Source organism: Bison bison, unplaced genomic scaffold (assembly GCF_000754665.1).
Source record: "Bison bison bison isolate TAMUID 2011002044 unplaced genomic scaffold, Bison_UMD1.0 scf7180017864162, whole genome shotgun sequence".
Classification (NCBI taxonomy): domain Eukaryota; kingdom Metazoa; phylum Chordata; class Mammalia; order Artiodactyla; family Bovidae; genus Bison; species Bison bison.
This window is the reverse complement of record NW_011494734.1, coordinates 4147990-4174859: the sequence shown is the minus strand read 5'-3', so window position 1 is coordinate 4174859 and position 26870 is coordinate 4147990. Positions and strand designations below refer to the sequence as shown.

Genomic DNA, 26870 nt, shown 5'->3' with positions numbered 1-26870 from the left:
TATTATTTTTTTAAACTATTGATTGAAAAAAAAATTCACCTTCACAATATCTTCTGTCTAAACAGATGTTCAACTGAGTGACAAGAGGCCAGTCTCCCTAAGAGGCAGACACATTGAGTTTACAGGTGTTGTGCACAGGGGAAAATGGGCCTCTGTTCAGAAGCTGTGCACCTGCGTTCCATAGTGCCAGCCTGTATCTTTCCTCACACAAGATGAATCTATTGCATACTGATGGAATCTTTTCATAACGAGGTGCTTCTTGACAGTGAGCTTCTAGTTAAAGTGCACCTCCTCAGAGAGGCCTTCCCTGACTGTCTCCATCTAAAGTGGCTATTTATTCACTCTACTCCATCACTCTTTTTTCTCTGTATAGTTCTCTTCACTCTCTGGCTTTTTCACTGGTCTGTGTGTTGCCTCCCCACTCACCAACACCAGAATGGAAGCTCCCTGAGGACAGGACCTGGCCTGTCTTGTCCTTCACTGTATCCCAGTACCTAGAAGAGAGTCTTATGCGTAGTTGCATCTCAGTAAAGCTTAATGATTAAATGAATTCCTGAGACTATGAACTGATGACGCTTCTTCAGTCTGAAAACCACAATCCCAGGACGCTTTTATCTCTCTGGAGACTTCATATACTGTTAACAATGACCCACTGTCTGTCCTATTTCACTCTTGGCTGCTGTTAAAAATAATATTGTTGTTAACCACTCAGTCATGTCAGACTCTTTGTGACCCCATGGACTGTAGCCCACCAGATTCCTCTGTCCATGAATCCTCCAGGCAAGAATACTGGAGTGGGTAACCATTCCCTTTTACAGGGGATCTTCCAGACCCAGGGACTGAACCCAAGTCTCCTGCATTGCAGGCAGATTCTTTACCATCTGAGGCACCAGGAAAGTGAAAGTGAAGTCACTCAGTCGTGTCCGACTCTTCGCGACCCCGTGGACTGCAGCACTCCAGGCTCCTCCGTCCATGGGATTCTCCAGGCAAGAATACTGGAGTGGGTTGCCATTTCCTTCTCCAGGGGATCTTCCCAACCCAGGGATCGAACCTATGTCTCCCACATTGCAGGCAGATGCTTTAGCCTACCAGGGAAGCCCCAGAAATAGTATTACCTGGAATTAATTCAGAAAAGTGATGTTATTGAGAAGTGGCAGGAAAATAGAGGATAAAGGGATGACTTTGGCTACTCCAGAAATATTTTCCCACTGCAGAGATACCTGCTGGCTTTCTGACTGATCAGGACACGCTTTTGGCAGAAGTAGTAACAGTGGGTGAGAACATTTCTACCTTATTCCTGCCTGCCTGTTGCTTTTCAAAGCTTAGGGGCAGAATAGTCTTGGCCATTGCTCAGCTAACCCCTCTGATAGCTAATTAGTGATCATTCTTGCAGATTGATAAACTACTGATGGATTCTTCCTGTTTCTAGCACTGTTGTAGCTTTGTAGCTTTGTTTGTTTGTTTAAATGGACATTTGACCATGAAGTCAGGGGAAAGATAAGGCTCTACCACAACCCAGAAGTCCACAGGTAGTGCTGTCAATTAAACAGAGATGATGTTCGTGGTTTTACATTCAACTCATATTCAAAACTGAATGTAGAGAATTGTGTTTTAATGTCATCATTCAGTCTTTTCCTCATTTAATAAACATGACTTTTATAAGTAACGTTCTAGCAACATATACTCAGGAAGTCAAATAATAGTTAAAAATTGTTATCAGTTGTCCTCTTAAAGACATTGATATGAACCTCAGTGTTATCATTTATGAGATGGGAATAATAATAATAAGTTTCTAGCTCAAAGGTTGTTGCAGAGATTAAATGAAGTAATCAGTATAAAATTCTGAAGAGAGACCCTGGCATAAAGTAAGTATTGGTTACTGTTCTTTAAGATTGAGGTTGATACTATTTTAGTTTTATGTATCCTTAATATATTCTGTGAAAAATGGCAAGAACTACAAGAGCCACACTTATTAAGAGAAAGTCACTGTTATCTTTTAAAACTAAGCTTATATTATCCCTCATGGTACCTGAGTATGGCTAAGAGTGGGTACATTTCTGCCTATGCGTGTGAAGCAATGGAGAATGGACAGAGGTACCCCAGAGCACAGGCCAGCTAGTGGATCTGTGAGCACATAGAAGGCACTACCTTCATAGGTCACCTTAGGTAAGATCCTTAGAAGATTTATACAGTCATAAAGGCTTGATTTTGTTGGTCCATGAAGGGTTGGTCAGACTCTCAGGGGAAAGAAACCAAAGTAGGAAGTATCTACCATTTTGAGGGCCTATTACCTACAGAGTCATTGACTACATACTTTATACTGTTTCATTCAATCCTAACAAAATCCTTTAGTAGACCTAGAGAAAATTTAGGCTCACAGAAAGTTCCAATAACTTGTCCAAGGTGATAAGGGACCTAGTCAGCATTTGAAGTCAGTTCAGTTCAGTTCACTTGCTCAGTCGTGTCCGACTGTTTGTGACCCCATGAATCGCAGCACACCAGGCCTCCCTGTCCATCACCAACTCCCAGAGTTCACTCAGACTCACATCCATCGAGTCGGTGATGCCATCCAGCCATCTCATCCTTTGTCGTCCCCTTCTCCTCCTGCCCCCAATCCCTCCCAGCATCAAAGTCTTTTCCAGTGAGTCAACTCTTCGCATGAGGTGGCCAAAGTACTGGAGTTTCAGCTTTAGCATCATTCCTTCCAGAGAACACCCAGGGCTGATCTCCTTTAGAATGCAGATTTGAACTCAAGTGTGTATAATTTCAGGGCTTTCTCAGTTGTTCAGCAGTAAAGAATCTGCCTGCAATCCAGGAGCTGTAGGAGATGTGAATTTGATCCCTGGGTCAGGAGGACCCCCTGGAGGAGGGAATGGCAGCCCACTCCAGTATTCTTGCTTGGAAAATCCCATGGACAGAGGAGTCTGGTTAGCTACAGTCCATGGGATCACAGAATCAGACATGACTCAAGCAACATAGCATGTATGCTTGTATAATTTCAAGCCCATTTCCTTTCTGTTATAGTCCACAGTCTCTCTCAGAAACTGACAAATACTAAGCAATTTAACTTTGTTGAGGCGGGCATATAAACTAGAATGACAATGCATTATTTTACAATGGTGCTTTGAATCTTTTCAGTGAGTAGAATACTTGCCTGTGATAGCAAATTATTTAAGAAGTAAAATTTCTAATCAGAAGGGAATCCACCTAATCTGGAGGAGTAATTCTTCTTGGCCATGGAATTTATTGAATTATGCCTGATACATAGGGCTAGTTAAATATTTCTCTCCTTTTTGGGTGTTTCTGTTCATGCAGGTTGGCTATTGCTCTGAAAAGCCAAGGTCTAGGGTAGGTGGTATTAGGCACCAAGGCAAATACTTTCCTCCTGTGTCCTTGCTCCCTTCCTTTGCTGCCAGAGGGGCTGATGTGTTGCCCTTTGGCTGACCCAGGATGATAAGATCTACTTGAATTGGGATTGGTAGTAGAGCAGACACACCTAGTAATTTACCCTGCTCTGGTTTGTGGCTTCCTTGGCCTCTACTTCCTCTGCTTGATCTTGCCTAATTCCCCAGAGTCCTGCAGAAGTACTTGGGGGCCAGAGTCCCAGCTAAATGGTTCACTTGGCTCTGTCTTCTGGGCATGCGCCTCTATGGATCCTTGACAAGAGAAGGAAGTAAAATCTGGATATTCATGGATTTTGCCCAAAGTAACAACACATGATTTTAATCTCAAAATTGTCCCCAATGTTCTCCAGATATCTGCCAGATTCCATAGTTTTCTCTCCTGCATGCAAACAGCGCCAAATCCTTGGTCCTAGATTCCCTAACTAAATTCCACATAAACCAACCTCCTTCTGCTAAACCACTTTGTCTTCAGACAAAATGAGAACATGCTAGTGTTCTTTCATATCAGCCCAGTTTCCACAGCATGTTAATGAAATAGCATTCCAATGGCAATCTTGCTTTAATAGGACTTCATGATTTCTCCGGTTTTTCAGCCCTGAATATGCAGACCTTCTTTTTCCATGGCTTAAATCTAAATAACTCTTTTATCCATTCATTATGTATTTATTGGTCCTATGTTTCCAATCACCTTATTTCTGAGTTTGGAAGCAATTAAGTTTAGCCTATTTGTATCTGACTTCATTAAGTAAATTTGCTACTAACATTCTTCTAGAGATATATGCTATGCTATGCTATGCTATGCTATGCTATGCTAAGTCGCTTCAGTCGTGTCCGACTCTGTGCGACCCCATAGATGGCAGCCCACCAGGCTCCGTCGTCCCTAGAGATATAGGGATCTATCTAAATAGAAAAGTTATTAGTTTATTTTTGAACAAACTGGTCATACCAAATGGTTATATAGGGCAAGAACCTAGGGAAATTTTTATCTGCATTCTAGGAGCACCCGCTGCAAATACTTTTTTTTTAAATCTATCATTCTTATATTATTGGAACTAACTGAATCACCTAAAGACTTGTTTCCCCCTCTTCCTAACTTTTAATCCAGGAAATGCAAAGTTCTCATGACAGAACTAGAAAGATAAGGGGTTTAGAAAGAGTAAAATAGACTCATGAGTTTTAGAATTGTATGATAATCCATTTTTAAATAAGAACTATCTACATATTAATATAATTTCCACACAATGTTAAACTAAGAAGTGTCCTCCAAAGTTTAATTGCTACACACTTGAATACACCAAAATACTGAACTTTAGTTGTCCTGACAAAATAAAAGTCATTTTGAATTTTTTGAACTGAAAAAGCAGAGACAGTACTCCCCAAATTAGTAGACTCTCTCATTCAGGCTGTTTTCCTTTATCATTAAATGACAACATCTACTATGAGGTCGACAGATCCACAGACATGGAAATAATTCTGAATTTCTGACAGAAGAGACCAATGGTTAGTGGCTTAGGAAAGAACATTCAGTTTGGAAATGCTGTATTTTAGGATGACTTAATAGAGAGACATTTGAAATGAAAATCTCTAAGGTGCTGCTCCAGTATGGCTTGAACTGTTCTCATGTTTATTTATCTATGGGGATACCAGACCACCTGACCTGCCTCTTGAGAAACCTATATGCAGGTCAGGAAGCAACAGTTAGCAACAGTTAGGAAGCAACTGGTTCCAAATAGGAAAAGGAGTCCGTCAAGGCTGTATATTGTCACCCTGCTTATTTAACTTCTATGCAGAGTACATCATGAGAAACTCTGTGCTGGAAGAAGCACAAACTGGAATCAAGATTGCCGGGAGAAATATCAATAACCTCAGATATGCAGATGACACCACCCTTATGGCAGAAAGTGAAGAGGAACTCAAAAGCCTCTTGATGAAAGTGAAAGAGGAGAGTGAAAAAGTTGGCTTAAAGCTCAACATTCAGAAAACAAAGATCATGGTATCTGGTCCCATTACTTCATGGGAAATAGATGGGGAAACAGTGGAAACATTGTCAGACTTTCTTTTTTTAGGCTCCAAAATCACTGCAGATGGTGATTGCAGCCATGAAATTAAAAGACGCTTACTCCTTGGAAGGAAAGTTATGACCAACCTAGATAGCATATTGAAAAGCAGAGACATTACTTTGCCAACAAAGGTCCAACTAGTCAAGGTTATGGTTTTTCCAGTGGTCATGTATGGATGTGAGGGTCGGTGTTCAACCGAAGAATTGATGCTTTTGAACTGTGGTGTTGGAGAAGACTCTTGAGAGTCTCTTGGACTGCAAGGAGATCCAACCAGTCCATCCTAAAGGACATCAGTCCTGGGTGTTCATTGGAAGGACTAATGTTGAAGCTGAAACTACAATACTTTGGCCACCTGATGCGAAGAGTTGACTCATTGGAAAAGACCCTAATGCTGGGAGGGATTGGGGATGACAGAGGATGAGATGGCTGGATGGCATCACTGACTCAATGGACATGAGTTTGGGTAAACTCCAGGAGTTGGTGATGGACAGTGAGGCCTGGCATGCTGTGATTCATGGGGTTGCAAAGAGTCGGACATGACTGAGCAACTGAACTGAACTGAACTGATATATATATCAGTAACTTTGGATTGAGAATTTATGATGATATATCAAATGGTTTCTCCTCCCCCTTTCCTCCTTCTCCTCCTATTATTTTATTCTTACCCTTATTCTTACTCTTCAATTATCTTTGCTGTTTGGGACATAAATTGAGTTGAGCTAGAATTTATTGGATTGCTATAATCATGATTTTTTTATATTAGACACAAAGATCTAAGCAATGCCTTTAATGTCAAGCTACCAGAATTACTGGGGTCCATCTAAAATCTTTGCCATGCTATTGTTTGCTTTAATATAATGTGAGTTATGGCAATAAGAACACACGTGGTTGCTGATCTGATTAAAACTGTTAAGTGAGAGAAATTTAACTAAAAAGACACGTCATGAAAGTGTTCACCTTTGTTGGGTTTGAAACACCACTTTACTCACTCCTGTGATGCTAATGTGCACCATAGGTCTTAAAATTTCCTTAAGTCTTGCAAGACAGATCAGTTTATGTTTTCACTTTTTTATCCCCAAGCCCTTGGAGTGACCAGAGCTACTAAGGAAAGGCCACTTAATACTTTAGAATCAAAATGTTTTGCAAAAGCAAAGGACCCTGATAATAAGATACTAAATCGCAACTGTTGATCATGCATGCCCATCAACTAATGTGATCACAGAATGTTTCAGAAATAACTTTTAGTCTTTTTCTCACCAAAAGTTTTCAATTTAGCTTTTATACAACTTTGTTTTTCCTGGAATTTAACTGTGTTAAATTTTGCAGTAGAATTTAATGGAAAACTTGACTTTGCTAAGGGTACTTATTCCATAAGATAGGGCAGCTGTACCATGATTCCACAACAAAGATACCACTTCTGCCACAAAAATGAAGCAAAATCAAGAGACCCTAAATATCTATTTTATATAACCCCCCCACCCTATCCCAAGACTATAGTGTTAATCAAACAAGTTTGTGTATTTAGCTAACTTGGAATTTTCCAGTAGTTTAGATTGGTGCCTTCTGGTTGGGAAACTAATGCCAATGTTTTCTCAGCCTTTCTCCAGGGTGAGAAAACTAATTAACTAGGCTGAGAGGTTATTAAATAATATACTGTAGATTTGAAAAACCATTTCACAAGAAAACCTGTGACTTATTGTGGCTTTCTTTAGTTTTGTTTATTGATATTATAGAGCTCAAGTGAGGTTATAATGATAGCAGTCATATTTTAATAAGAAGAGTACTTGTTTTATCATCAAAAAGTACCCCAAGGAAGGAAAAGAACACTTAGCTATCCAATTTGAGCAAATGGTATGTTAAAATAAATATACAACATACCACTGGGAATGTTATAGCTGCAACTGAAGCGTAGCACACACAAACACATATACTCAGATTACCCAAATACCAAGAATGCTGTGTGTGTGCATTCAGTTGTGTCCAACTCTTTGTGACCCCATGGACTATAGCCCACCAGGCTCCTCTGTCCATGGGATTTTCCAGGCAAGAATATTGGAGCAGGTTGCCATTCCCTTCTCCAAGGGATCTTCCCAACCCAGGGACTGAACTCACATCTCCTGCATTGTAAGCAGATTCTTTACCATCTTAGCCACCAGGGAAGATGTATCCACTGCCAATTATATCCCACTGCTTGACTGTCGAAAATACATTACACGTCTCATCTTTAAATAGGAAATACGGCAACTATTAATATTTGCCCTAATGAAAGCAATATGAATTTAAGAATAGCAATATAAATGTGTCATTCTCCCTGAATAAAATATACCACAAATTATAGCCCATTGTTTTTTCTGTACATGTTCCTGAACTAATAATTCTGCTTTAAAACAAATAAAAGTTTCAGTTGTTATCATCCTAGCATAGTTCTCAAAAGATTACTGAGGTCATTCCCTGGCAGCCTAGTGGTTAGGACTTTGTGCTTTCACTGCTGCTGTGGCCTGAGTTCAATCCTAGATCAGGGAACTAAGATCCTGCAAACCACGCAGCAACACCACCCCCCTCCCCCACCAAAAAAAAAAGATTGTTGATACTAGAATATCCATGTATAATGTTAAAGTTAAGTTTATTTTTTTAGAGCTTTCCACTCACAAGGCCTTTAAATCTCACAAATTACTCACAAGACTTTGGCTGGGGAGGCTCATAATCTCCAACTGAAGTCATTTTTTATCAATAAGAAAGGCAAGGATGCCCTTCTTGCATCTAAGGTGCCTTCAGTAGATGGACAAAAACACAATCTACATACTTCAAAAAACTGAAAGATACAATCATGTGACACAGGTGTCTATACCAGCAAAGCGATTTAAAATAACTGAGGGAACATTGAGAGGGTGGAGTTAGTAAAGAAAATCCAGCAAGGAGTGAGTATTGAGTTTTCACATGGTGTGGAATTTAGCTTAATGGGTGTGGAATTTAGCTTAATGGGAAACTCAGTGTGTCACCGGAAATCTCCTCAGAGATCTAAACTTTCTGCCCTTTTAAAATATTTAAATAATTTTATATTTTGAATACTGGGTCCCAGTCTTAGGAAATGCAGCATTATCTCAATTTGCAAAGCCTCTGGCAACAAAGTCACCCTGATAATCAGAGCACTTGGGGGCAGAAAGGCCAGGCCCCTTTGATTCCACACAAGCCAGTGGGAGAGGGAGGAATGGCTCTGTCCCCAAGCAGGGCCTTGAGAGTTGAAGGCCAAGGGTAGAGAAGACCCCTGAGCTTGCATGGATCCTGGCAGTTTGCCTTGGGAGGGGTGGAAAGAAGTTGCTGTGATATAATATAAAGGGTCATAGACACAAGGCAGAGGGTCCACAAAGTGAAACCCAACCCTGGGCCTGGTCCATGTCAGTACTGTCTGCAGATTAAGTGAGGCACCGGATGCTCCTCTCTGTTAATAGGAACCAGTCCCTTCCCTATTCGAGAGTCCTCTTATTTTTTTTTACTATTTTGGCCACTGGAGAATTTTATACAAGACTGGTGACTGATAAAACCCTCTGCACCCAGAAGTAACCCAAGTTTCATTTCCCAGGCTCTTATGGCCATTTGAAAAGAGAGACCAGTGCCAAGAGCTGAGGCTGGAGAGGGAATCAGGGCCTGATCAAAAGGGCCTTGGACACCAGGCTATGGAGCCTCCACTTTTCCTGGAGGCAGTGGAGAACCACATAAGCAGGGCACCATCAGGTGTGTACTGAGGTCCCACTGGACACAGAATCCTTCTGCAAGGAAGATTTAGCTTAACTGGGAAATGGCTTAACTCCCAAAGTGGACAAACTGAAAAATGAAGGGTGCCAACTTCACATGTTCTGAATAAAATAAGAGGAGTTCCTTTCCTTTCTCGTTCGAGTGGTGGTATAGATTGAGGTGGGTGAATGCAATTTGCAGAGCTAAGGGAAATGGTGCAGGGTTATCTATCCTGTGGGTGGAGAGAAAAGAAGTAGGTCAAACACTGTCACTAAGGCTTTATCAATCTGGACCACCTCGAAGGCAGCTGTGAAAGTCTCCCCCATCTGTGCAGTCCAGAGACTGGCCTTGGTCACGGTGCATTCTTCTCTGTGACTCTAGGAACCAGCATAGGCAATGGAGATAGCAGGGATTCAGGATTGGCTTATGAATGAATGAATGAACAGAGGATGGTTTCTAGAACAAGGAAAAGGACAGAGGGTATAAAGATCTTGCAAAGATCAGCAATGCTAAGAGCTGGGATGTGCATGTGACTGGGGATGGACAAGAGGCTGTACCTTTAAGAACTATTTTGTTGAAACTCAGGACACTGAGTGCTTACGAGGATTGAAGGAGAAAATATGGGTCAAGAATGACTCTGAGGCTTCCGACCCAGGAAACTGGGACTTTAAAGAGGAAAAGCAGGCTTTTGAGAAAAGATAATGAATTTGGTGTAGATCTTAGGAAGCACTTTATTCATTAGAGGAGTGTTTTGACTGCCTTATAGCCATATATAAGCCGTATAAGGCTCATGCCTTATAGCCATGAGCACTGAAGAATTGATGCTTTTGAACTGTGGTGTTGGAGAAGACTCTTGAGAGTCCCTTGGACTGCAAGGAGATCCAACCAGTCAATCCTAAAGGAAATCAGTCCTTAATATTCATTGGAAGGACTGATGCTGAAGCTGAAACTCCAATACTTTGGCTACCTGATGCAAAGAACTGACTCATTTGAAAAGATCCTGATGCTGGGAAACATTGAAGGTGGGAGGAGAAGGGGACATAGGATGAGATGGTTGGATAGCATGACTGACTCGATGGACATGAATTTGAGTAAGCTCCAAGAGTTGGTGATGGACCGGGAAGCCTGGTGTGCTGCAGTCCATGGGGTCACAAAGAGTCAGACACGACTGAGTGACTGAACTGAACTGAACTGATAGCCATATTTATTATAAGATAATACATATTTTGAACTGTGGTGTTGGAGAAGACCCTTGAGAGTCCCTTGGACTGCAAGGAGATCCAACCAGTCCATCCTAAAGGAAATCAATCCTGAATATTCATTGGAAGGACTGATACTGAAGCTGAAACTCCAATACTTTGGCCACTTGATGCAAAGAACTGACTCATTTAAAAAGACCCTAATTCTGGGAAAGATTGAAGGTGGAGGAGAAGGGGACGACAAAGGATGAGATGGTTGGATGGCATCACCGGCTCAATGGACATGAGTTTGAGTAAACTCTGGGAGTTGGTGATGGGCAGGGAAGCCTGGTGTGCTGCAGTCCATGGGATCGCAAAGAGTCGGACACGACTAAGTGACTGAACTGAACTGAATACATATTTATTACAAAAACAAATATATCAAAGAACACGGAGAAGTGCAATTACATTAGTTTATTGATACAGTATAGATAAACTGTGAGTACAGATTGTTTTCAGCATAACATAGGTGTCACACATTTCTCCTGGCAATAGATGATGGATAGATAGATAGCCAGATAAAACACAATATTAGAAAGAATCTAGAATGATAAATTTTTTTTCTATCTTTTTTTAAATTTTATTTTATTTTTAAACTTTACAATATTGTATTAGTTTTGCCAAAATGATAAATTTTATTACTAGATGTCTCCCTAGAGATCAGCAAACCCAATCCCATTTAGCAAATGAGGAAATAAGGACCAGAGAGGCTAGCATTCTCCATTCTACAAACTTTAGGGCACTGACCATGTGCCAGGCACTTAGTGCTGGGCATATAAAAGTAAACAGAACATGGTAACCATACTCATGGCACTCATAGTCAGGCTAGTGAGTCAGAGTGTCCAGGAAGCAGGAAATTTTGACACAGCCTAGTAAGCATTATCAGAATAACATGTTCAAGCTACAAGTTGCACCCAGTCCAGGCTTGGGAGCAGCCTCTGAAGGCCATGCATGAGGTGACCTGGGAAGGATGAGCAGTATGAAATGCTGCCCCAGGGATGTAAGAGGAAACATAGTCTATCTAGTGAATCAAAGGAGCTCCAGTACAAGGGAATTCTCATCCTGGATTTCAGAAACAACAGTCTCCTGAATCCCACTGTGCTATTTTTAGAATACTACCTGTCTCTTTTGGTCTCTTGACGAGTTGATTCAGCACACATATCAATACTCTTGCATAGAAAAAAGGAAGAATACATGGCTCATGCTTACGCAGAAATAGACATTAAGATTTTCCAAACCCTCCTATGTAAAAATATATCTTTAGAGGAATCATTTCTTTTTACTATAGCCTTTTATTTCCTCCCCAAGTATTTACATCCATTGGGTCATGCCAAAAAGCTCTTAAGGCTAGAAGGGATTTTCAGAGATCATTGTGTCAGAGACCAAGGGAGCACAGGGTGGGGGAAAAGGAGGAGGTGCTGGGGGGATGGAGCAGTGGAAGCAATCCCTACCCTGGCACAGGCAATAAAGGGGCCAGTGTGTATAGAGAGCTTCAAAATTAATACTAACACTGACCACAGTCAATCTGCTCTTTTTATCACCACGTGCCAGCAATCCAGCAAGTCCCAGTAATGTCAGTAATAACACATTCGCCCCTGATGACCCTTCCCTCATCCTGTGTGTGCCGCCACACGACCTATACACCTGCATACACGGAAAGTGCAGGGTCCAGACAGGCTCTGGAAATACCTGAGGTCCCTGTGTTTGCCATCTCTTCATATATTACCACATATTCTCCATTCCATTCCTTTTTTTAAACCTAGCCCAAGTAGTCAAAAACCATACATTAAAGAAAACATATCAAAGAATTATGATATTTATCTCCAACGAAGACGCTCATTTCTCAAGTCTCAAATCTGACTAGAGCTGGGGTCACTGGTATCTGATGTCCGATGCTGTCCCTTCGGTGTTTGCAGGCTTACCAGGAGCATTCCTCGCTCATCCTCTCTGGTTGGGCTGTCTGGCATGTGCTTGGCGGGGTGAACACTGATGGGTCTTTAATGCCCAGCTGTATATCGAAAAACCGTGTGGACAATATCACACTGTAATTTTTGGTGACGGTTTCTTGGACAGGATAACAATCCTTGACGGTATAAATGCCAATCCAAGTTTCATCTATAAGAGGAAGGCAAGTTGAGTCTTTAATGTAGAAGACAGGCAAAATACAGTATGTTTTGTGGTAAAATGTAGCATTTTAACCACTTTTAAGTACAGTTCTGTGGCACTAAATGCAGTCACATTGTTATGAAAGTATCACCATCATCCATCTTCAGAGATTTTCCATCTCCCCCAGCTCAAACTCTGTGCCCACTAAACACTAACTCCCCATTCCCCCCTCCCTCAGCCCCTGGCAACCACCATTCTAGTTTCTGTTTCTCTGAGTCTGACTAGTCTACATACCTCATATAAGTGATATTATACAGTATTTGTCCTTTAGTGACTGGTTTATTTCACTTAGCATAATGTCCTCAAGGTTCATCCATGTTGTAGCATGTATCAGAATGTCCTTCCTTTTTAAGTTTCAATAATGTTCCACTGTATGTATACACCACCTTTGTCTACTCATTTGTCTGCTGATGGAAACTTGGGTTGTTTCTACCTCTGGCTATTATGAGTAGTGCTGCTGTGAATATGGATGTACAAATATCTCTTTAAGTCCTTGCTTTCAGTTCTTTGGGGTATATGCCAAAAAGTAGAATTACTAAGTCATACGATAATTCTATGTTTAATTTCAGAGGGAGCCATCATACTATTTTCCACAGCAATAAAGGCCTGTGTTTATGAAACACTCTTGGGGGAGGTGTGTGGGCAGCATTGCAGAGAAGAGCTTCACATCTCTGTATAAAAGACACATAATGGCGGTCGATATGGTCACAACTTTAGTTAGTGTTTTGGGGGAATGAAAAGGAGGCGCCCAGTTCTAACCTGTGCCTTAGACAAACATGTCACAGACCTTGGGGGCATCCCTTAACAGTCAAAGTGGAAAAAGTTACAGGGGGGTCTTAGAAGGCTGAGGGGTTTCAGATGCGATGCTGAGATCCCTGCATTACACAGCTAATAGAGTACATATGGGCACTTCAATGGAGTTAAACAATTTGATTAAGCTTCTAAATTTCCTTAATGACTACCTTCCTTAATGAGCTTAAACGTTTGTTTCCCTTCCTGCCTCTTGAGATGCAATACTTGAATACTTTGTTGAACCCTTACATGATCTGGCTGACTTTCTGTCCGACCATTCCTGGACAGTGATCTGCTCCTGGGGCCCCCCTATGGAGTATTGGTCCTCAAAGGTGGAGTTCTGAGGAATGTCCAGAGGGTCCCAGGGCTCTGTCAGGGTGATCTTGGAGCACTGCTTGGTGGCTTGTTCGATCTGAAACATCACTCCATCCTTATAGAGCAAAATATATTCAAATAATCTGGAAGATAGATTAAGAGAGAACATTCAGGACTTTATGTTGCAATCACCATGTCTTTTATCAGCATTAAAGTCAAAGCCCTTTGATACAAATTACTGTTAAAATAGAAAAAAAATAGTTTTGCTTGTGAGGCAATTATTTACTTATTTATAAACACTAGGCACCCAAACAACTTGAATAGAAAATAAAGCTCAGAGGTCAAAACTGAATATTCCTGAGACAATTACCTATCAATTACCTATTAACTTATCAAGTACCTATTGTATGACAGACCCTCTGCTTGGGAGACAAACACAAGGAGGTGAGACCTTAAGTTAGCAGCTGGTTTGTGACATTTTAGCCTTAGAGACACAGGAGGATTTGACTCTTGGCCTTAGTTGAGTCCTTACAGCAATGAGTCAGGGACTCCAGGGATATGCTGTAGACAGGATGACAAGAGTTGAGGAGGTACCAGGCAACTGTGCCCCACTGTCTCAACTGTCATCATAGGAATGGGCTTCGGTGAGGTGCAGCTGCACTGGGAATGAGCTGAGACAGGCAAGGACAAAAGCTGAGGGACCCCAATCAAATGGCGTCGCTGGATTGAGTTTGTCTGCATGCTCTCAGCCTCTTCCCTCACGCCCAGTGCACACACTTTGTGCAGAGCAAGCCAGAAGTATCCCAGGCTGTGCTTGAGCTCACAGACTGCCCGCCATCACCTTGCATGCTGTGTGGTCATCAGCCTTGTATCTTTCTTAAAACTAAGCCATCTTGATGTTGGATGAAACTTGCTGCGTTTCCATGCATTCAACTGTCAGTCTAAAACTCAGGGCACTGTTGCTGACCCAGTGGAGTGAGGTTGCAACCCTGACTTCAAAAGTGAAATTTGAAACATCTGAAGGCAGAAGAGCCCAGAGAAATAGCTTTCCATGAGCAAATAACAATAGTCAGTTGTTCATCTGTGGTACATAAGACTCACTCCACCCCACAACCCCCCAGAGGATGCCTGTTTTCCATCTCAAGTCAGGGGTTGAAATTTATTTTCTTCAAAAAAATTTTGTAAATGATAAGTTTCTATATGGTCAAATAGTACCATATGAGCTAGGATAAAAATATGAATATAACCTCATTTTATGTATTTAGAAATATTGACTCTGCTTATTCCAGTAAATGTTTGACATGGCTTATGAGAGTAAAACCCAAGCACAGACTTTGAGAAGTGGGAGTGACTGGAGGAAGAAAAGGAAGTGTTCATTTTATGTGCTATTGCTCAAAACTGGAGCAAATCTCTCATATAGAAGCTGGGTTCACATCAAACTATAAGTCCTTTGGAGGAGTTTGGAGTTGGACTGTGGCACATCAGAGTCTAAACATTCATGGAAGGAATACAGAAATATTTGCATCAACTTTAGAGCACAGTCCAGTCATCATAGGGGATTCCTTGTCCATACACAAATCCTGCTCCATGACCCTTTCAGTGAGGGCAGCACCTATACTGTACGCCCCAAGGAGTGGTTGTCTCCATCGTCCTTCTCCTCACCACCAGCTTCATCTTATTGTGCTTCCCCAAGTTTAAGGTGTTTAGGCTACAGTCATTCCTAGCTTTGGCTGATACTCTAGTTGTATGCAACTGAAAGATATGCAGCCAGGTGCAGGAAAAAGGAGCTTCCTTCCTGAAACTCAGCCCGAGAATCCATGTGAGCACAGAAGTGGAAGCCTGGCAGCCATGTTTATGTATGTGAGCTGGTCACCCTCCACAGAGCTTCAGAGAGCACAGGGGGACATCTGACCTGGGGAGGGGTGGGGAGATGGGGGAAACAACCAGATTGTCTCTCATTCAGACATGTGGAATTGATACCAAACGTCTACTAGTCAGTCACTTCTCGTGGCTGGTCGTGTCATATGTAAGCTCAGAAGTCATGGGAGGCTAATTTGCAATAGGTGAACTAAAAGTAAAGAAGGAACAGAGAAGCAGCAACAAGCTGGGATTCCAACAGCTATTCATTTTCTGAATGTATTTCCTCTCTCAGGCCCAGTGCCTACAGATCCACCTGCAGAATTATGATGTTTCCTTTGTTCTAATAAGTTTCCTTTTTCTGCTTGGAACTTTTTGTGTGACTCATAACCAGGACTCATTTCTAATACAGTTGAGGATTCCACTGTTCCATTGAGAGCCCCGGGAACAGCTGCCAGCACAGCTGTTCTGGGAGAGGCACCACACAGACCACGGCAGAGCCAAGGGCATGGATGGACGCCTGTCAGTCACCTGTGGGGCGAGGGAGGAGGGCAGCAGAAAAGGAACTCTGCCAACTTCACTGTTTGCCTGAGGCCAGATCTGTCCATACACAGAAGTAAAATTTAATTTAAAAATGAGAATTCTGGACTTGAAACAATCACTGCAAAAGGTTAACATTTGTTAATTCTGGGTGGTCTGAACACAGGTGTTTGTTATGATGTTTTCTGTACTTTTCTAAGTTTTCAAAATATTTAATTTGAAAAAAAAAAGAGGGCATAGTCTGATACTGACATTATGTTGACAGTGCCTTAAGTAAAACAAAATATTAATTGAATGGGAAGCAAAATAGAACCGTATAATCATCTTTTCAAAATTCCATATGGATATTAATGCTAGTACTTCCCCATTCAAAGTTTTGGAAAAGAAGACGTTCATGGCTTGTATGTTTATATGAACATTTTCACAGTCAAGATGTGGGTTCTCTATCATAACCAGGATAAAGGGGCCTGGAGCCCAGTTAAGCCAGAAGGTCACAATGCAGAGATCAGCCAGGGTTGAAATGAATCATCTGTCTGGGATGCTGTGCGGGTAATAACCCATGGATCTGAAAGGGTAACAGACTTCAACAGAAACTGGATCCTGGGAGGTGAGATCAAAGCCTGGCTCTGAAGAGAAGGAAGTTGTGAGGACAGGAGTCACAAACCACACCCCTGGGTTACAGTCAAGCAAGGTGGGGGGCTAGAATGGGTGTGAAGGACGAGGCAGGCAGGCCAGCCCTGGGTCAAAAACAGACTGCAAACGCAGCCTCCTCACTGGCCAGACACCAAGCAAAGCACTGTTCCCAGGAGGGCCCCGACGCCGGGATCTCAGGCTCTCCAGGCCCAGCCAAGGGGTCGGCAGGCCAAGCTTTCCACAGCAACCCGATTGCAGAGGAGTGCCCAGTGCACCATTTGGCCTCCCACCTTGTGGGACAAAGGATTTTTGTGGCTTCTGATAAAATTCTCAGGCTGCATGGACAATTTCTGTTGTTTCCTGAAACATCCATTTTCCTAAAAACTGAAACTCTAATTTACAGAAAGAACAACTGTGTACATGTCAGAAATCTTCTGATTTCTCCATTTTAATTTTAATTGTAACATACACATAACACGAAATCTAACACCTTAACCATTTTTAAGTGTACAGTTCAGTGGTGGTAAGTATTTTCACATTGTTGTGCAACCAATCTCCATAACTCTTTCACCTGGCAAAACTGGAACGCCATACCCATTCAACAACATTTTTCTTCCTTCCTCAGCCCCTGGCAAGCACCATTCTATTTTCTGTCCCTATGAACTCGACTACTCTGAGTACCTCACGTAAGTGGAATCATACCTTTTTGTGACTGGGCTATTTCATTTCACACAATGTCCTTAAGATTCATGAGTAGCATGAGTCAGAATTTCCTTCCTTTATAAACCTAATATTCCACTGAATGTATAGATCACATATTTTTTATTAATTCATTCGAGGATGAACACTTGGGTTGTTTCCATCTTTTGGCATTGTAAATAGTGCTGCTATGAACATAAGTATGCAAATACATTAATTTTTAGTGTATGAACCACATTTTACAAAAATAATTATATATATTTTTTCTAACCTGTGTTTTAAGTTCAACAGTTTGTCCTTGGTAGTGGGCTTCCCTGGAGTCTCAGTGGTAAAGAATCTGCCTACCAATGCAGGTTCCATTCCTGGGTCGGGAAGATCCCCTGAAGAAGGAAATGGCAACCCACTCCAGTATTGTTGCCAGGGAAATCCCATGGACAGAGGACTCTGGTGGGCTATATAGTCCATGGGGTCACAAAAGTGTTGGACACGACTTAGCAACTAAACAACAACAAAAGCAACATTCTTCCAAGTATTTCCAAAAAATACAGATGTCAAGTCATTTTCCCTAATTTACTATGAAATATTTTAAAAATGCAGGAATTGAAGAACGAGTACAATTATCACCCTTATATCTGCCATTTTGAATTCAACAATTTTTACATTTCATCGTATTTGCTCTATTTTCCAAGTATCTCTTACAAATAAGACTCTGTACTTCATGTCCCATCACATCAGAAGACAGGTGATGTTTCCACTATTAATGCTACCAACTTTGATCACCAAGTCATGTGATTACTCCAAATGTCTCCATCATAAAGGCATTTCTTTTTGCAACTGCCAAAGTGCCTGCGTGCTCAGTTGCCAAGTTGTGTCTGTCTCTTTGTGACCCCCATGGACTATAGCCTGCCGGGCTCCTCTGTCTATAGAGGAGAATTCCAGGCAAGAATACTGAAGTGGGTTGCTATTTCCTCCTCCAGGGGATCTTCCCGACCCAGGGATATAACCCATGTCTCTTGTGTCTCCTACATTGGTAGGCAGATTCATTACCACTGAGCCTCCTGGGAAGCCCCAGCTGCCAAGTAATTGGTGGGTAATACCTTGTGATGCTGAAAATATCTGTCACCCAATCATTTTAGGTAAAACCATTTCCTGAATCAATTATTTCACTGGTGGCTGATACAGTGTTACCAGTGGTGTAGCAAACAGCATCTATCCACCAATCTAGTATCACTTTGCACTCTTGGGTTTTTATTTAACATACAACAAATGATTAAACTCATTATTCCATTTGATGCTCAAATTATCCCAATTTTGTCAGTAGGAGCTCCTTCTATCTGATATTTGTGACTTATAACATGACTCCATTAGTCTTTGAGTGACTCATGGCCTTCTGTGACACAAGTGTCCCAGACTCATCTTAGACTTTTCTTGCACTAAATCTACAATCAGTCATTTCTCTAAGGATCCCTGAATCTAACTGGGAAATAACTTGGAAACCAACATCAGGGCCCTAGATGTGCTCATTGTCATTGGGATGTCTTTGTTTTGAGAATATTTTAGTGGTTGGAGCCTTGTACATTTAAAAAAAAATCGTGAGTTCATACAGATATTTCCAATCTAAACTTAATGTTATAGATTCTTCTCTATCATTTTTTAATGTTTGTATATATTTTCTCTTAAAATAATCTAAAAACATAGCAAATTTATTTGCTTAATCCTACAATAGCTTTGAAATACTTTCAAAAGTGTTATCAAAGAATAAAACTGCCCAGTGAAGTTTAAAATATCATTGTAATTCTTTTCATGCTTAGAATACAACTCAATACTGCAGTAAATATTCACTTGGATTAAGCCTGTTCCCTGAGTGGGTACATTTCCAGGTTGATATGTCATTAGGTTCATTTGTTTGTTGTCAATTCAAGGACTTCACACTTTTCCTCTTTGATTTAATTTTATTATTTAAATATGTAAAAATTGTCATGTTTCAGAACTCAGAAAAATATAAAAAACCACATTCAGAGAAGTCTCCCATCTCAACTCCTGCCCCATCCCTTGATCTCCCGATAAACAGCACTTTTCATTGGCTTCCCTGTTTTTTCCTTTATTTCCTTTCAAAGATATAAGCAAACACATGCATGTACTCTTACTGCTCTCTCTTCTTTATAAAAGGGGTAGAATACTACATACACTTTTGGCACCTTGCTTTTCCCAATCTCTATTAATACACTGAGGTTATCATTATTCTTTTTTATGGTCATATCAATAGTTTATTGTTGTAAGTAGCATTGATTATTTAGTCAGTCTCCTACTGGTGAACACTGGCTTGTTTCCATTCTTATGATATTGCCCCAAACACCACAGTGAATAATCTTGTGCCATTTTGGAGGTATACATTTTGAATAAATCACTGATATGAAACTACAAGGACAACAGAATTTTGTTAAATATTATCAAATTTCTTTTTACAGAGTTGTACAATTTTGCACTTCTATCAATAATAAATGAAAGCACCTGTTTCCTTTGTAGTCTTGCCAACAGATCATGCTGTCAAACTTGGATGTGTGCCAATCTGATAAGTAAGAAACGTCAGGATTTTAAAAAAAAACAACACATTTTCCTTTTGGGGTTAGCATAATAAGCATACACTAGACTGCATAAATCTAAAGTGTAGAGCATGATAAAGTTTACAAACTGAAGAACTGGGATCCCCCATCCATATCCAGTTGTGGCACCTCTGAAGTCTTCTCTGGCCCCTCCCAGTCACTTTCCTTCCACAATGAATAGAATAGTGCTCAGTTGCTCAGTCGTGTCCGACTCTCGGTAACCCTGTGGACTGTAGCCCATCAGGCTCCTCTCTCCATGGGATTCTCCAGGCAAGAATACTGGAGTGGGTTGCCATTTCCTCCTGCAGGGGATCTTCCCGACCAAGGGATGGAATCCTTGTCTGTTCCATCTCCCACATTGGTAGGCAGATTCTTTACCACTGAGCTACCAGGGAAGCCCACTACCAAGGACAAATTGTTGAATTTAAAATAGTGTAGTTTTAATTTGTCTTCATTCATTATTTTCGGCTGAAATATCTTTTCATACGTTTAAGGACCATATGACTGTCTCGGTTTTCTGTAGCTAGTGACTTAGCCTTTTGTGTCTTAGTTGCAGATATTTTTTCTCTGCCATTTGTCTGTTCACATTATTTGCATTTTTTCCTACAATGCATATTTTTGAAGTCAGATTCCTTTTACTGCTTTCAGATTTTGTCAGATTTAGAAAACCTTTCCCTTCTCCCAGGTTATAAAAGAATTCACCGATGATTTCTCTTAGCCGTATATGGTTTTCTTTTGTTAACATTTAGATCTTTAATTCATTTGGTATTTATTCGTGTGTATGATGTGAGATATGGGTACAATGTTATCTTTTCCCAATTGTTCTAACGCTATTGATTTAAAAGTCCATCTTTGCCGCAGTGACTTGAGATGCTGCCCTCCTTATACACCAATTCCAGCTGTACACTGGTCTACCCCAGAACTCTATTCCACTGGGTTGTCTATCTATTCACGCACCTGTATCACACTGCTTTAATTACAGCGACTTACTAGAATGCCATTTCATAATCTCATAGAATTTACTAGACCTCCCATGGTGTCCTCATTTTCCAGGGCTTTCCTAAATACTTGCTTTTTAAATTTTGTGATATGAAATTTAGAATTAACTTATTGGGCTTCAGAAAAAACCACCTTTTTTGGCATTTGGGAGGACTGAGTTAACTTTCAATATTAATGTAGGAAGATTGGATATGCTCAGTCCTGTCCAACTCTTTGCAATCCCATGGACTGTAGCCCGCCAGGCTCCTCTGTCCATGGAATTTTCCAGGAAGAATACTGGAGTGGGTTGCCATTTCCTACTCCAAGGAAGAATGGATACCTGTATGATTTTGTTATTCTATTTCCCTGCAAACAAAAAAAAAGTCCTTGTTGTTGTTCAGTTGCTAAGTTGTGTCTGACTCTGCAACCCCATGGACTGCAGCACACCCAGACTCCTCTGTCTTCCACAATCTCCCAGTTTGCTCAAATTCATGTCCATTGAGTCAGTGATGCTATCTGACCATCTAATCATCTGCCACCCCCTTCTCTTCTTGCCTTGGATCTTTCCTAGCATCAGAGTCTTTTCCAGTGAGTCTGCTATTCACATCAGGTGGCATAAGTATTGGAGCTTCAGCTTCAGCAACAGTCCTTCCAATGAATATGCAGGGTTGATTTCTTTTAGGATTGACTGGTTTGATCTCCTTGCAGTCCAAGAGTTTTCTCTAGCACCACAATTCAAAAAATCTTCAGCACTCAGCCTTCTTTATGGTCCAACTCTCATATCCGTACATGACTACTGGAAAAACCATTGCTTTAACTATACAGACCTTTGGCATCAAAGTGATATCTCTGCTTTTTAATATGCTAATAGGTTTGTCACAGTTTTCCTTCCAAGGAGCAAGCATCTTTTAGTTACACAGCTGCAGTCACTGTCCACAGTAGTTCTGGAGCCCAAGAAAATAAAATCTGTCACTGTTTCCACTTTTTTCCCTTCTATTTGCCATGAAGTGATGGGACTGGATGCCATGATCTTAGTTTTTTGAATGTTGAGTTTCAAATCAGATTTTTCGCTCTTCTCTTTCACCCTCATGAGAGGCTCTTTAATTCCTCTTCACTTTCTCCCATTAGAGTGGTATCATCTGCATATCTGAGATTGTTGATATTTCTCCTGGCATTCTTGATTCCAGCTTGTGCTTCATCCAGTCTGGCATTTCACATGATATGCTCTGCATAGAAGTTAAACAGGGTAACAGTATACAACCTTGCCATACTCCCTTCCCAATTTTGAACCAGTGAGTTGTTCCATGTCCAGTTCTAACTGTTACTTCATGACCCACATACAGATTTCTCAGGAGACAGGTAAAATGCTCTGGTACTTTCATCTCTTTAAGAATTTTTCCAGTTTGTTGTGATCCACACAGTCAAAGACTTTAGTCAATAAAGCAGAAGTAGATGTTTTTCTGGAACTCGTAGCTCAATTGGTAAAGAATATACCTGCAATGCAGGAGACCCTGGTTCTCCTGGGCTGGGAAGATATGCTGGAGAAGGGATAGGCTCCCCACTCCAGTGTTCTTGTGCTTCCCTTGTGGCTCAGCTGGTAAAGAATCCACCTGCAATGAAGGAGACCTGAGTTTCATCCCTGCATTGGGAAGATCAACTGGAGAAGGGAAAGGCTAGCCACTCCAGTATTCTGGCCTGGAGAATTACATGGACTGTATAGTCCATGGGGTCACAAACAGTTGGACACAACTGAGCAACGTTCACTTTCACTTGCTTTCTCCATGATCCAATAAATGTTGGCAATTTGGTCTCTGATTCCTCTGCCTCTTCAAAACTTAGCTTGTACACCTGGAAGTTCTCAGTTCTCATACTGCTGAAACCTAGCTTGAAGGTTTCTGAGCATAACTTTGCTAGCATGTGAAATGAGTGAAGTTGTATGGTAGTTTGAACGTGCTTTGGCATTGCCTTTCTTTGGGACTGGAATGAAAATTGACATTTTCCAGTCTTGTGGCCACTGCTGATTTTCCAAATTTGCCGGCATATTGAGTGCAGCACTTTAACAGCATCATCTTTTAGGATTTGAAATAACTCAGCTGGAATTCCATAACCTCCACTAGCTTTGTTCATAGTAATGCTTCCTGAGGCCCACTTAATACTCCAGGATGTCCAGCTATAGGTGAGTGACCACACCATCATGGTTATCTGGGTCATTAAGACCTTTCTTTTATAGTTCTATGTATTCTTGCCACCTCTCCTTAATTTCTTCTGGTTCTGTTAGGCCCTTACCATTTCTGTACTTTCAACCTTGCATGTCTTTACATCTTTCAAATCTCGTTTTGTTATTTTGTATGTATCAGCAGTATTTGAAATTTTTCTTATACATATTTTTAACATTTTCTTTAAATTTATTCATAAGTAGTTAGTCTTTTGTTGTTTTTGATGTTGCCGTTTTAAATGAGACCTTCCATTGTTATTTGCTATTTCTAGATTATTGTTTGTATATATTAAGGCTATTGATTTTTCAGGCTAATTTTATATACAGTTACCTTACTGAATTATCTTACTGTTTGAATTAGTTTTATTCTTTAGGCCTTTTGTGTTTTCCAGTATACTACATCCATATCATTCACTCAGTCGGTTCAGTCGCTCAGTCATGTCCAGCTCTTTACGACCCCATGAATCGCAGCACGCCAGGCCTCACTGTCCATCACCAACTCCTGGAGTTTACCCAAACTCATGTCCATCGAGTCGGTGATGCCATTCAGCCATCTCATCCTCTGTTGTCCCCTTCTCCTCCTGCCCCCAATCCCTCCCCCCAGCAGCAGGGTCTTTTCCAATGAGTCAACTCTTCGCATGAGGTGGCCAAAGTACTGGAGCTTCAGCTTTAGCATCAGTCCTTCCAATGAACACCCAGGACTGATCTCCTTTAGAATGGACTGGTTGGATCTCCTTGCAGTCCAAGGGACTCTCAAGAGTCTTCTCCAACACCACAGTTCAAAAGCATCAATTCTTCGGTGCTCAGCTTTCTTCACAGTCCAACTCTCACATCCATACATGACCACTGGAAAAACCATAGCCTTGACTAGACAAACCTTTGTTGGCAAAGTAATGTCTCTGCTTTTCAATATGCTATCTAGGTTGGTCATAACTTTCCTTCCAAGGAGTAAGCGTCTTTTAATTTCATGGCTGCAGTCACCATCTGCAGTGATTTTGGAGCCTCCCAAAATAAAGTCTGACACTGTTTCCACTGTTTCCCCATCTATTTCCCATGAAGTGATGGGACCATATAACATGATCTTCGTTTTCTGAATGTTGAGCTTTAAGCCAACTTTTTCAGTCTCTTCTTTAACTTTCATCAAGAGGCTTTTTAATTCCTCTTCACTTCTGCCATAAGGGTGGTGTCATCTGCACATCTGAGGTTATTGAGATTTCTCCCAGCAATCTTGATTCCAGCTTGTGCTTCCAGCCCAGCATTTCTCATGATGTACTCTGCATGTAAGTTAAATAAGCAGAGTGACAATATACAGTCTTGACGTACTCCTTTTCCTATTTGGAACCAGTCTGTTGTTCCATGTCCAGTTCTAACTGTTGCTTCCTGACCTGAGTATAGGTTTCCCAAGAGTCAGGTCAGGTGGTCTGGTATTCCCATCTCTTGAAGAATTTTCCACAGTTTATTGTGATCCACACAGTCAAAGACTTTGGCAGAGTCAATAAAGCAGAAATAGATGTTTTTCTGGAATTCTCTTGCTTTTTCCATGATCCAGCGAATGTTGGCAATTTGATCTCTGGTTCCTCTGCCTTTTCTAAAACCAGCTTGAACATCTGGAAGTTCACGGTTCATGGTTCACGGTTCATGGTTCACATCCATATCATTAGCAGAGATCATTTTTATCTCTTCTTTTCTAATTCTCATGTCTCTAAATATTCTATCTCTAATTACATTGGCCAGTGAATCAAACACAGTATTAAATAAAATGGAGCTAATGGACATTCTTGTTTTCTTCCTGAGTTTAGTGGGAAAGGTGCTATGGTTTCAACATTAAGCACATTAAAAATGATACAGATTGCATCATATTAAGGAAGCATCAGTTTGTTCTTATTGAATGTTTTGTATCAAGATTGTTAATTGAGTTTTATCATCCACCTTTCATAGATGTTTATAGATTCCTTAAAACAGGATCATCCGTACATTCCTGGAATAAACCTCGATCATAATATATTCTTTTTTTCATGTGCTATGGGGTTCAGTCTCGGAGAAGGCAATGACACCCCAACTCCAGTACTCTTGCCTGGAAAATCCCATGGATGGAGGAGCCTGGTGGGCTGCAATCCATGGGGTCGCTAAGAGTTGAACACGACTGAGTGACTTCACTTTCACTTTTCACTTTCATGCATTGGAGAAGGAAATGGCAACCCACTCCAGTGTTCTTGCCTGGAGAATCCCAGGGACGAGGGAGCCTGGTTGGCTCCCATCTATGGGGTCGCACAGAGTCGGACACGACTGAAGCAACTTAGCAGCAGCAGCATTGGGTTCAGTCTACTATTTAGTAATTTGTAATCAATGATTCCATCAATTTTCCTACATGACAATGCTTTACAATACTTATTAGATGCATATTTCTCTTTTATGTATGTATATATACACACACACCATAATTTGCTTCAGTAGTTCCCTACTCATGACCACTTACATTATTTTCACAGTTTGTTAGTATTAACAATACTAAATACAAATTGGAGATAAGCCCTTTTGCTTTCTGTTTTTATATTCCTATGTAACAATATCACTCATTATCAGTGAAATGCAAATCAGAACCACTATGAGGTACCATTTCAGGCCAGTCAGAATGGCTGCGATCCAAAAGTCTACAAGCAATAAATGCTGGAGAGGGTGTGGATAAAAGGGAACCTTCTTACATTGTTGGTGGGAATGCAAACTAATACAGCCACTATGGAGAACAGACATTCCTTAAAAAACTGGAAATAGAACTGCGTTATGACCCAGAAATCCCACTGCTGGGCATACACACTGAAGAAACCAGAATTGAAAGAGACACATATACCCCAATGTTCATCGCAGCTCTGTTCATAATAGCCAGGACATGGAAGCAACCTAGATGTCCATCAGCAGATGAATAGATGGGAAAGCTGTGGTACATATACATAATGGAGTATTACTCAGCCATTAAAAAGAATACATTTGAATCAATTCTAATGAAGTGGATGAAACTGGAGCCTATTATACAGAGTGAAGTAAGCCAGAAAGAAAAACACCAATACAGTATACTAACGCATATATATGGAATTTAGAAAGATGGTAACAATAACCCTGTATACGAGACAGCAAAAGAGACACTCATGTGTAGACCAGTCTTTGGGACTCTGTGGCAGAGGGCGAGGGTGGGATGATTTGGGAGAATGGCATTGAAACATGTATAATATCATATATGAAATGAGTCGCCAGTCCAGGTTCGACGCACGATACTGGATGCTTGGGGCTGGTGCACTGGGACGACCCAGAGGGATGGTATGGGGAGGGAGGGGGGAGGAGGGTTCAGGATGGGGAACACGTGTATATCTGTGGCGGATTCATTTTGATATATGGCAAAACCAATACAATATTGTAAAGTTAAAATTTAAAAAAAATAAATAAAATTTAAGAACTGGGATTGTTGGATCAAAAGGAAATTCCCATTTTATAGAGTTACTCCTGCTGCTGCTGCTAAGTCACTTCAGTTGTGTCCGACTCTATGCGACCCCATAGGCGGAAGCCCACCAGGCTCCCCGTCCCTGGGATTCTCCAGGCAAGAACACTGGAGTGGGTTGCCATTTCCTGCTCCAGTGCATGAAAGT

General features: G+C 41.0%; 1 protein-coding gene across 1 annotated transcript in view; it reads right to left on the bottom strand.

Annotated features, from left to right (window-relative positions):
* Positions 1-10833: 10833 nt before the first annotated feature.
* Positions 10834-26870, bottom strand: part of EPDR1 (ependymin related 1) — a 36596-nt gene continuing 20559 nt past the window's right edge. The window contains exons 2-3 of the mRNA XM_010841494.1: positions 13642-13850; positions 10834-12549 (exon numbers count right to left, since the gene is read on the bottom strand). Of these exons, the coding sequence (XP_010839796.1) occupies positions 12353-12549; positions 13642-13850 (406 nt within the window). The 3' untranslated portion in view covers positions 10834-12352. The remainder of the gene's footprint in view (positions 12550-13641; positions 13851-26870) is intronic.